Source organism: Halichoerus grypus, chromosome 15 (assembly GCF_964656455.1).
Source record: "Halichoerus grypus chromosome 15, mHalGry1.hap1.1, whole genome shotgun sequence".
NCBI classification, from domain to species: Eukaryota; Metazoa; Chordata; class Mammalia; order Carnivora; family Phocidae; genus Halichoerus; species Halichoerus grypus.
The window spans coordinates 11538772-11550731 of record NC_135726.1 but is presented as its reverse complement, the minus strand read 5'-3'; the positions used below and the strand labels follow the sequence as shown (position 1 = coordinate 11550731).

Sequence of the window (11960 nt, the reverse complement as noted above, 5' to 3'; positions counted from 1 at the left end):
CGCCGTCTCCTGCCCCGCCCCCTGGCGCGGCGCCCCCGGCGAGCGCCGCCGGAAGCCCCGCCCCCGGCCGGTTGCTAGGCTCCGGCAGCCGGAAGTCCCGCCTGCCGTGTGGTCGCCGCCGCCGCCGCTGCTGCCGTCGTTGTTGTTGTGGTTGGTTCGCTGAGCTCCGCGGCTCCGAGAGCCGGCTGCATCCCTTCCCCGCCGCCGCCATGAAGTGGATGTTCAAGGAGGACCACTCGTTGGGTAAGGGCTCCGTCAGGGGCCGGGTGGTGGGGGTCGGGGCGGCGGGTGGGCCCCCTCCCCCACCCGGGCCGCCCTGGGCTGGGCCGGGCGGGGCGGATGCCGCGCTCAGGCCTTGGGTCGCTGAGGCCCCGGAGCCCCGGGCGGCTGCCCACGGACCCTGTGCCGCCCTTCGCCCTTCTGCCGGGAGGCAGGGGCCGAGGGCCGAGGCCGCTGAGACGCCGGAACAAGGGCCCGGGGCGTGCGCAGGTCGCCGGGGGAGGTGGGCTGGGGTCCCCGGAACCGGGGGCCGGGCAGGCACGACCGTCAGCCGGGTCTGTGTCTCCCACAGAACACAGATGCGTGGAATCTGCGAAGATCCGAGCGAAATATCCCGACCGGGTTCCGGTGAGTGCACTCCCCGCCCCCTCACCTCGCTGTCACCCCGTCGTCTAGGACTCGTGATAGGGCCCCGGGCCATTCAACAGTTGACGAGTTGAGGTTACAGTAGCAAACAGGCCAGACTGCGTTAGGGGCCTTCCGGGGCCGTGGCGTGAGGGGCTTGAGCGGTGCTGTTCAGGGTGCCTCAGTGCTGAATCTCCGGATCTAGGCCAGCGAGCTGTCTGCAGCCTCTGGGCTCCCTCGCCAATTATGTAAGGAAAGATGTTCTAGGACAGGGCAACAGGTCACTGCCACTTTTGGGAACAACGGTGGAGGGAGACTGTCACTTTGGTCTTAGAAGTGGTACTTTAGTCTCAGGACACTCATCTTTAACTTTGAGTCTCTATCTTTACTTGACTTCTAGCTCCCTTTCCTCACCCTGACCCTGTCATCCTTTCATGACCAAAAGAATCTGAGAAGCCTCTGAGAACCCCTTCTCTCGTGGTTTCTCCTTACTCAGTAATAAATATGATCTTATTATTTCTTCCACGGTAGGGGATAAAGTTTCTATAATCCTTACTGATTTTTAAAGGACATCCATGCCTGTCATTGTAGCTCTTTGAACAATTCCTTTGAGGAGGGGTCAGAGGGACACATTTGAAACCTAGTTCAGGGAGAAGCAACAGGCCAAATGAGGAGCTTGGTTCTTGGCTGGCTGGGATTGCCACTCATTCCTATTAGTCCATCATTTCCTGTTTCCTGTGTTCCTTGGGATCTTACTTCCCCTGTAGTGTGAAGGCAGATCCATTCTGGGGTCCTGGAGTAATTGGCTGTAGATGAAACCCTCACCAGATATTCTCAGGTCTGCCCAGACAAAATGTTGAAAAGGTTTGTAGGAGGAGCTGTGTTTCTCTTACGCTTGCTGAGATCCAGGATGATAAACGTAACTGACCACAGAAAAGTACTTTCCATTTCTGTATCATACATTTATGTCAGTTCTTAACCTCCAGAGTTAAGAGTTTGTGGTTTATTAAATCAGGGGCATATTTTCCAGTGTTGTGCAGTTTCCCACCCACCTCCTTGCCCACATATTATTCATCAGCTCCCTGACAATGCAAGGCTAGAACAATGCAAAGCCAGAGCCTCGTGTTAGAAATCCAGTCTTGATCTCTCTTTGCTTTCCTAGGTGATTGTGGAAAAAGTCTCAGGCTCTCAGATTGTTGACATTGACAAACGGAAGTATCTGGTTCCATCTGACATCACTGTGGCTCAGTTCATGTGGATCATCAGGAAAAGGATCCAGCTTCCTTCTGAAAAGGCAATCTTCCTGTTTGTGGATAAGACAGTCCCACAGTCCAGGTGAGAGGTGTTTACTGGCATTGGCCATGTGCTCGGCTGTTTACAGAACTCTAAATTTTGGAGGTTAGAAAACTCTTAGAGGTCCTGACTGGAAATCTGGATTTTGTGCTCCCTGACATGAGGAGCTCAAGGAAAATAAGAAAGGGCTGTAGTACATGGGAATGTACTTTGGATCAAGAAGATAGAACAAGGTTGGACTTAAGGAAAAAAAAATAAAAGAAATCTAGCCTCAGACCCTCATGAATCCTTTAAAACAGCTGAGGACTTACTTAGGCTTAAGCCATCAGTAGAACTGAAGCCTAAAATGAGGTTTTCTTCAAATGACCCGTGAAATAAGTCCTGTCATTCTCTACTGGGAGCTTGTGGGCCCTGCTGAGGCTCAGGTTCAGTTAATCACCCTGCTGCTTGCTCTCCAAACTTAGTTCTGTGCCACTGTGCAAGGCTGTAGCTGCCTGATCCTCAGGTATGCCGAAATGGCTGCCGTCCAACAACAGGCTCTGAGGTCCCTTCGCAGACTTACTCCTCCCTGGTGCCACCTGCTCCGACTGTCAGAGTAATTGCCCCCTTGCTCTAGCTGTTGTGCTGCCTGGAAGCATTCTTTGGGATAACTTGGGGCCTGAATCTCAAGGCAGGGGCATTACAATGCCCTTCTTCTGTGTATTTGATAGCCCAGCTTTAGTCCCCTGTGGAAAAAAGAAGATGAACTGGCTCCTTCTAAATTCCTGGTCAGTCCTTTGCCATTACTGGTTGAGTACTAGCCGCTGAGCCAGATGCTAGTCTCTCCCGAGTGTGAGTTCCTGGCTACCTTTCATCTTGGAGACTCAAACTAAGTCTCATTTGTTACCCCCCAAAAGTAGTACTTCTAAAACCTAAGGCTTTCAGAAATCCTGGGAACTAGCCCAGTGTGGCCAAAATACGTTCCCTTTGAAAATCCTTGAAAGCTCCAGAAAAGGTGTAAGCCAAATTCCAGTCCTTTTCCTTTGAAAGGTAGAGAGCTCTGGCTGTTTTTTGGTCGGATTTTTGCTTTCCCAGTCTCCATCACCTCCGTTACCTGTGTTTGGCAGAGAAGCAGGTTAGGGGAGAAATGAAAGGTTCTGCCTGAGGAGATAGGCCTGGCCCTGGCTGCTGGGTGCCATTGATCTCCTACAGCTATAGTTCGAGAAGCTGGGGTGTTGGCAGAGGCAGTCTTGCTGCCTATTGGGGCTCTTCCAGCTTTCCTTCCCAGGCCTCTAGGCATCATGGTGCTGGGTGCACTTTTCATTGGGGTAGGAAGCCCTGGGCGTCTGTGGTCACACTCAGCTTCTCTTAAGGTGGTGGGGAGGTAAATCTTCACTCATTCCACCTGCAGCTTCTGCAGTCTCAATGACCCTGTCTTTCCTCCTTCCTGGAGGTGGCTTCTTAGTGGCGGAAGTAAGCGACTAGGACCTGTGACATTGAATTTATTATCAGTTCTGAGCCTCTGATATTTCTTAAAGGAAATGAGCAGGCTTCTGGAGACATTGTTACTCTGGTGGCTCCATGTTAATCTAGCAATTAAAATGGCTGTAGATTAGCAACTGCCCCCTCCCTCCATTATCCCTGAGATATAAATAGAATTGGAAATGAAAAGTGATTCACAGGGCAGCAGAGGCTGCTTCCTTTTCTCCCCCACTCCCATTTGCCTTTCCAACCTGGTAAGAATCTGCCCTGAAGCAGATGACACCAGTGACCCAAGTCAGGATTTTCGAGAATCACTAACCGGGCTTCCTCTGCCCAGGCCTTTGGCCCCAGTTAATGGCTTTCTGTCCTACACTTAATGCAGCAGTTTGGTTTTATTAAGGAAAATTGTTTCTAAAACAAAAGTTGTGTGTGACATCATTGGGCTTTATGCAAATGATGATCACCTGATGGCAGCACACACAGAATTGCCTCAGGGTCTCCCGTGAAAGCTGGTGTGTGTCTCAGCCCTGCCATCTCCTCCCCAAGGCACTTCAGCCGCAGCCTCTTCCTCAGCTCCTGCCAGCCCCCTTAGGGAAGTGTGGGGCCTCCCTTAACCTTCCACCAGTGCTTGCAGCCTTCAGAGAGTCGCTGGGGGGATCGGAGTTGGGAAAGGGTGAACCCAGGCCTGCAGGAGCCCTCGCCCATCCCATAACAGAGCTGCGAGAGGGTCACGTGCGAGGTGGGAGGCTGAGCAGAAGTGACTTCAGTTATTCTTGCCTTGCAGTGCAACTTTGGGAGAGTGTTCTGGAACACAAACGATCATCATGTAAAAATGTGATTGTTTAGAGTAGTGAGTATTAAATACTGATTCTAGAAATAGAGACCAAGGCAAGTCCCTGAGAGTTTTACTTCCTAAGTTCTTTGAGTTCTATTTTTTTTTAAAAGCAGGGCAGAGGGGGTAGGATCTCAACTTCCTTTTCCCATTTAGCGTTGGAAAGTTGAATTCTCTGCCTAGGTTCCTGCATCCAGAATCAGGCCAAAAACAAAAGAATTGTGCCTTGGTGCAGACAGAGCTCGAGAAAGATCAGCGTACAAGCTTCCCAGTCCTGGCATTAGAGGGGAGCCCAGACCTGGCAGTGGTATCTTATCTTTTAGTCTTTGTTTAGAACACAGACGAGTCTTGTTAATCCCCATTTAAAATAGAAACAGTAGTATATTAATAAATAAAATATCTCTAAGATGTGATAATTTGGGAACGTTACATTTGGAAACTGGTGTTAAGATTGTGGTGCTTAGTTGCTTCTTTGATTTTAAAGAGATACTAAGTAAAAGGAAGTTGTGAGATCTTACAGTCCATCCTTTATTTAGAAATGTGCTTAAATTAAGCACTTTTGATCATTTCTAGGTAAATACCTCTTCAAGGGTTTATTCCAGCAGTAATGGAATAGGATTTATTTATATCAGAGAAAAATCTGACAAAAGGAATAGCCAGTAAATTTTAATTTTTTAGAATGTTGGGAGCCTTCATGGCTACGATACCTTTCACTTTGAGGTGGTTGCCTTTCCAAGGTCCACAGCGGTGGCCATTGTCCTCCCACCTTACCCCCTCCGTCCTCCCTGCTGGGAAAGAGAGCAATCCAGGTCCAGTGGAAGCACGTGGGCTCCAAAGCAGATGGGTGACCAGGTGTGTGCCCGTCAGTCCAGCCAATTCATGAGTCAGGCTGGAGCCCACAGCCTTCACAACCTGACCTTGGTCGGGGACCACGGGAAGGTTCTGCAGGGATTAGGCACCCACTCAGTTCTGGGTTGGCCTCCCCCCAGTGCACGCGCTCTCGAGTAGCTGAAAGCCAGCGTTCGGCCCCAGCAGCACGGCCGTTCCTGGAAGTGGACCCTTCTGAAAGGCGCCGTTAGTATTGGCTCGTTTGTCTGAATGTGGGTGACACTGAATGGGGGGTGAGTGACAGAGCTTTAGCAGTCAGTTTAGGTTCACTAGATTCAGTACGTCAGGGTCCCACCACACCTTGGATTGGCTCTGTGGCTTGAATCTGCCATGGGCTTTTCCCATGTCTTTGCACCCTTCTGGGAATGAGTGCATGTCTTAGCTGATGCCACAGCGGTGTGCTTTAGTATCAGGGTCTGGAGGTCATCCCTGGGTGTCTTCCTCAGCCAGTAACTTGGGCGGGAAGCCTCGGACGTGCGGTGTCGCCCACAAGTTGTCAGGCCATCCAGCAGGCCTGTGCCGCTTAGCCTGACAGGCGCGTAGGAGAGGCGCCGGTGTGCGTGAGGATGCTCGGCACCCCAGCTGCCGCCTGCCCAGCGCCGTGTGGCTCGGGGCCTCTGTGACCTCTTCTCAGAGGCTTGTGGAACTTGTCCTGAACTGACAGGCCAGCCCGCTGACTAGGGTTGCGTTTTGTCCCCCTGCATTTGCGTTTAACTCTTTCATGGGACTTAGTGTAAACCGTGTTTGTGGCCAGCTCTTTTTGGCTCCAGACCAGATTTTTCGGACTTGGTCTGTGTGTGGCCTGATCCCGTAAGAGCTGTTTTGAAATCATATTGTACAGATGTCTCAGTTGTCTTTCATGGCACTCAGTGACACGCAGAATCGCCCACTCGGTCACAGGCTGCTGAATGAAAGTGTTCGGGTCCCAGCCTTGACTATTGTCATTTTCCAAGTTCCTGCCCAAGGGCTGTCCTCAGTGTAAGGACCCAGTGCTGCTGCCAACTGAGTCAAGTTTCCACACGAGGCTGTGTGACAGAAAAGGAGAACAGCGAGAGGACTCTTACAGTCATAGCACACCCAGCCGGTTGTCACATTACAGGATGCGAAGGAAAGAGCCCTGTGACATGGAGCCTGGTGGCAGCCTTCCTCGGGCATCTGTTACAAATGTAGAATCTCAGGCCCCACTCTGACCTCCTGAATCCAGAGAGGCACTGGGACCAGACGTGCAAGTGATTTCGGATGTGCGTGCATGGCGTGTGCATGCGTGTGAGTGAGTGACCAGCAGTTTTTAAGTTTTTAAATTATTTTTTGAATTTTTTTAAAGATTTTTATATATCTGACAGAGACATAGCAAAAGAGGGAACACAAGCAGGGGGAGTGGGAGAGGGAGAAGCAGGCTTCCCGCCGAGCAGGGAGCTCCATGTGGGGCTCGATCCCAGGACCCTGGGATCATGACCTGAGCTGAAGGCAGACGCTTAACGACTGGGCCACCCAGGCGCCCCTACAAGCACTGTTTGGGGAGATCTGTGCGGAAGGTTTGAGATGCTGACGTCAGGGCAGTAGGACAGTATTCACTTGGAGGCGGCAAGGCTTAGTGCTAAGCATGTGTCCTAGCTTTGTGATCTGGAGTGAATCATTTAACTACTCCGTGTCTCACTGTTATTATTGCCTCACTTTTATTATTATCCATAAACTGTGGACTGTGATCCTTGTGAGGTTATGTTGCCTCAGAAGACTGCCGTGAGGATAAAAAGAATGAATATAAACACACTTAGAACAGTGCTTGGCACGTAAGTGCTATCATAATTAGGAGTTTTATGATCACCCTCTATAGCTGCTGGGGCACTGGTTAAACAAATTTATAAACCTAGGTTTTACTGAAAAGACGATGCAGTCTAAAGACAGGATTGAGAGCCACATGATGATGGGCCTCCGCTCGCAGAGTCTCACCTGCCTTAGGCAGCAGGGGCTCCAGTGGCCATTGTTCACTGCAGGCCAAGTCTGGGGGGGACCACCAGTGTTTATGTAGTTCCTCAAGTATGTCTTTTCCTTTTTTTTTTTTTTTAAAGATTTTATTTATTTATTTATTTGAGAGAGAGGGAGAGAGAATATGAAGCAGACTCCCCAGTGAGCACAGAGCCCGACGTGGGGCTCAATCCCGTGATCGTGCGATCACAGCCTGAGCTGAAACCGAGTCAGACGCTCAACCAGCTGAGCCACTCAGGCGCCCCTCCTCACGTATTTCTAATTCAGCAGTGGGATTTGGAGTATTTGCACTGGGGCTTCTCACCTGTTAGGAACGGAGCGCATTTAGTGTATCAGATGGAACCAGCCCTGACATTGGAATCAAGGGGTGGCTGCCTTTGAATTGCACAGTTCTTTTACTTCTGCCTCTAAATCCCTCTGGTAATGGTCGTGGGGAGATGGTAGGACAGGTCCTCATCAAGGTCATCCAGGACATGTGGACGAAGTGGGGCTAGGAGAGTTGTGCAATAGCTGTAGCTGTTTTCCCTGCCGCCTCATCCCGAGGCATCTCCGAGAAAAGCGCGATCGATTCCTCGGGGCATTCCCAGCCAGGGGGGTAAAGGTCTTTTTGAGAGATGCAGCTCCGTGTCAGGCCTTTGGCTAGTTGCTCGCTCCTCATCCACTTCTAATCACAGGGCTCTTAAAGATAAGCATCTCAAACAAACAAACAAGTAAGACAGATGGGGTTGCCTAACTGGCTTAGTCAGTAGAACGTGCAAATCTTGATCTCAGGATCCCGAGTTCAAGCCTCACTTTGCCTATTTAAAATAAGAAAAGAAAATACATTAAAAAGACAAGCCCCTATCTCCCTCTGGCAGAGAGACTGTTTCTCCACCTAGCTGCACCTGGAATCATTCTGGGCATTTTTAAAACATACTGATGCCTGGATCCTACCTCCAGAGATTCTGATGTAATTGGCCTGGGGTGGGGCTTGAGCCTGGAGATGTCTTAAAGCTCCCGTGTGATTCTGTTGTATAGCTGAGGTTGAGACCCCCGCTCTCGGGGGCCTCATGCGGGGGTTCCTCCCTCTACCCACTGTCCCTCAAGTCCTCACATGCTCCAGGGCAGTGCTGTTGAGAAGTGGCACTCGAGCCACATTTGTAATTTAAAATGTTCTAGTACATTAAAAAGGAAACAGGTGAAATGAATTTTAGTAATATATTTTATGTATCCGGTATATCCAAAATGTCATTTCAATATGTAATAGAAATTGAGATTTTTACATCCTTTATTACATAGCAGGCTTGAAATCTTGTGTGTGTTTCACACTTAAAACACATCCCAGTTCAGATGAGCCTCGTTTCACGCGCTGCCTGCGGCCAGTGGCTACGGTCCTGGACCAACTGCAGGACGTTTCTCTCAGAGCAGAAATAGCACGAGTCCTTACGTTTCACATTCCAGGTTAAGAGCTCGGGAGCACCGTGTTACGTACCAGATGCTGATGACAGGTCATTTGTATTCGTACTCATCCACCCCCATGTTGTTACTTAGAATTCTCATGGGCCCACGCCGCCCACCGGGCCAAGCCGGCAGCTGGGCAGGAAGAGGAGGAAAGGGAAATGCCCCTTTATACTTGCGGCCCGTATCCCTGTTACATGGAGGTCCCACGCGGCGCGCTGGGAGAACACTGGCAGAGTGGGCCAGGCCAGGGTTGCACCTGCGTGAGGCCCCAGGCCCCTCTGTCGCCCCGTGGCCCTTGTTGTACTGAGTCCTGCATGTAAGCATTGGTTGTGGCCTGGGCAGCTAGTGACCTCTGCTGTCTTCAGCTGGCTCTTGTTGACCCCACACGCGGGGTCACACTGATGTTTAGCCCATGTCTGTCCCTCCTGCCCCTCTCTCGTACAGTCACGTGGCCAGAGCTCGCCCGGGGTGCCCGTGGTACTAGGCTTAACTGTGGAGCCCGTACAGCTCAGATCCACGGCAGAGGACTGGATTAGGTCTCCTGTGCTGCAGTCTGCCTTAACGGTGTAGGGAAAACCAGCTTTCCCACCCACACACGTTTAGTTTGAGCACTGTCTATTTCTGGAGGGTTCTTAGGAGCGTTGGGCAGGGTTTCTTTGGATCCCAGATACAATCTGAGAGCTTTTTGCATTACATGTGAGGAAAATAACTTTTCTTTGATGGCACGGATACCGATCGCTGGGGCACAGGGTTTTTGGTGGGGGAGCTTCCACAAGATTGAACCCACTTACATTTATCATGTTAGGTACAGATTATAAACCTTCACATAAGCCTGTAGGAGAAGCAAGCCCCATGTAGTCTTCTTTACCTTGGTCCTCCACCCACGCAGGGATGGGCCTCTTAGGCTCTTAATTTTGCTTAGGTTTTTTTTCTCTTGCCCTTGGCCTCCAGAAAGAAACAGGTACTAACCAGGCAAGCCCACTGGCCTCTGAAGGAATAATTTGAATAATTTGGTGTGAGGGTGCGGCTAATGGCCTTCCCTCGGGGCAGGAGGACGGAGCTTTGATTCTAGTCTTATTTACTGATTGCCAGAGGCCTAATTTAATCTTAATCTTTCATGGCTCCATTTCCCTTCTGTAACACAGGATTGTTGGCACACAGCAGTGCGGAGATTGGAATTACTTTCATTTTCATGATCTGCCACCCACAGAATGGCAGAGTAGCTGGTTCAAGCAGTCACGTCCCTTATCCCCAGATCAGCTTTCTTCGAACACCTGGACTCAGTGACCAAACCCAATTCTCAATGTTGTTTTTTCTTTTCTTTCAAGCCTAACTATGGGACAGCTTTACGAGAAGGAAAAAGATGAAGATGGATTCTTGTATGTGGCCTACAGTGGAGAGAACACTTTTGGCTTCTGAGGGCCAGCGCTGGGCTAGGTGCACCGTTCCCGCTTGTGTATCTTGTAAATAGCCGGCCATTTTCAGTTCCCAGACCTCTTCACATAGACCTAATTAGTGCATTTGTAACTGGATTTATTTCTTAATATATTGGAAGGTTTTGTTTCCTTAGATTAGTAAATTATCATACAGAGTTTTATTTTGAGTTTTCCTTCTTGTGCACTGTCCTCATGGCTGTACTCTCCAGGGAACTTGTTCTCTGAGGATCATTATTTAATGAAGATATTTCCATATTAAAGTGAGGTAGGTGGGGTATTAAAGTGAAAGGGAGGGAGGTGATGCATTTCTTCTGGATTATGTTTGAAGTGTTAAAGATGGCTAAGTATTAAAAGCACCCAAATTAAGTCCTTAGCAATCAGACACTTGCTTCACTAGATTTTGCCAACTGCCAATCATGTTGGACTGAGCTAATCTGTTCCTCTTTCTGAAACTATTAAAGTAAATAATTAACAATAAAACTTCCTCTTATAAAGGCATTGCAGTGTGACCATGTCCTTTATTTACTTGCTTGCAGAAGGGTCAGAGCAGTGGTTCGGGGTCTGCTAGGCCAGCAGGAGGGTTTGTGGGGCCCCTGGCTGCACAGCCTGGGACGGGCTTTTGTTTTGATGGTTAATATATCCACATGGTTCAGATAAAAGATTTTAAAAAGGGAGACCTTGAGAGGTCCTCCCACTACTGTTTCCTGACTCCCTAACCTTCCGCCTTATGGGAAACTACTTTAACTAGTATCTTGTTTCTTTCTGGTATTTATTTTTGGAAGTATAATTAAATATAAATATATGTCCTTATTTCCTTTTTTTTCTCTACAGAAGAAAACATTATATATATTTATGTGTGTTGCTTTTTTTCCATTTAACAGTATATCCTGCTGACCTTTCTGTATCAGTTCATAGGGAGCCTTTTAGTTCCTTTTTACAGCTAAATGGTACCGCGTCGTGTGGATGTCGTTATTACTTACCTAGTTCCTAGGCCCCTATTAATGGCATTTGGGTTATTTGCAGCCTTTCACCACTACATACAGTGTTGGGGTGGTAACTGTCCACACACGACCTCTTACGTGCCCCTGCACTCTTCACGGGGCTGCTCTCCAAGCCCTCTCCCTAGAAATCACAGTTAGATTTTCCCATGCCCACGAGTTTCATGATTTCTCACAAATGAGTGTAAATATGTAGGCTTGCCAGAACACAAATGCATCTAAGAGGAAAGCTTACTTAACTTTCCCAAATCTTCCTTGGATAGCCTGTGTTGGATGCTAGAGCCCTACGTAAATAATCAGGATAAAGAAACTAGGTATCATCCCGCGATCTAGGAACATGTAGTTAAAATGACTGCCTTAAACTGTCTACTGGGGAAGAAACAAAGATCTTCAGCTTTGTCTTCCCCAAATTATAAAAGCAACCCGTCAAAGCTGTCTACTGAGGTCAGCTTCCCAGTTGGGACCAGAGGAATCATTGGTCATTAAGCACTGTGTTGGTCTTTCCCAAACCTGACCCAACAGTCAGCGGTCTCTTTGCTGGTAGTTTTGGACTAGAAGCAGATACAAGCTGACCCCTGAGTGAGCACGGGAAAGGGAAGGAACAAGTTCTGTGTTGAAGGGAATCTTGTTTGTGGTGACGTACACCCAACTCAAACTGGCTTAAGCTCTAAAGAGGCAATTTATTATTTGAGTTAGTGTACAGGGAAAGTTCACTGGCTTCAGACAGCTCGAACCAGAGATCAAATGGTAACATCAAAACTCTTTCCTCTTGGTTTTGTTTCCCTCTGTGTTGACTCCATTCTCAGGCAGATTCCTCTCATGTGATGGCAGAGTGGTCCCATCAGTTTAGCAAATCCAGTGGAAGAGCATTCTGAGGACAATGTTAAAAGTCCCCTGGAGGGCTCTGGCTTCACTTGAATTACCAGAGAGCCCCTCACCCTTCCTGCCTGAGGCAGGGACTGGGTGGGAAGGAATGGTTAAAACCCTCAACAGTATAAACAG

At 49.1% G+C, this 11960-nt stretch overlaps 2 protein-coding genes across 2 annotated transcripts in view; one reads left to right on the top strand and one right to left on the bottom strand.

The window, feature by feature from the left end:
- Positions 1–81: 81 nt before the first annotated feature.
- Positions 82–10458, top strand: GABARAPL2 (GABA type A receptor associated protein like 2). Its single transcript, XM_036113695.2, has 4 exons — positions 82–243; positions 572–627; positions 1787–1959; positions 9853–10458. The coding sequence occupies exons 1-4, from the start codon at positions 210–212 to the stop codon at positions 9941–9943; spliced, it is 354 nt and encodes a 117-aa protein (XP_035969588.1). The 5' UTR covers positions 82–209; the 3' UTR covers positions 9944–10458.
- Positions 4725–11960, bottom strand: part of ADAT1 (adenosine deaminase tRNA specific 1) — a 48450-nt gene continuing 41214 nt past the window's right edge. Inside the window, exons 12-13 of the transcript XR_013444134.1 lie at positions 7389–7881; positions 4725–6123 (exon numbers count right to left, since the gene is read on the bottom strand). The gene's annotated coding sequence lies outside the window, so the exon portion shown is untranslated. The remainder of the gene's footprint in view (positions 6124–7388; positions 7882–11960) is intronic.

What these genes read in the sequence shown, in the direction of transcription:
- GABARAPL2 (XM_036113695.2), top strand. Translation starts at nt 210, where the DNA reads ATGAAGTGGATGTTCAAGGAGGACCACTCGTTGG. An exon ending in CAAGGAGGACCACTCGTTGG is followed by an intron (nt 244 to 571) that starts GTAAGGGCTCCG and finishes TGTCTCCCACAG; the next exon opens with AACACAGATGCGTGGAATCT. An exon ending in AAGACAGTCCCACAGTCCAG is followed by an intron (nt 1,960 to 9,852) that starts GTGAGAGGTGTT and finishes TTTTCTTTCAAG; the next exon opens with CCTAACTATGGGACAGCTTT.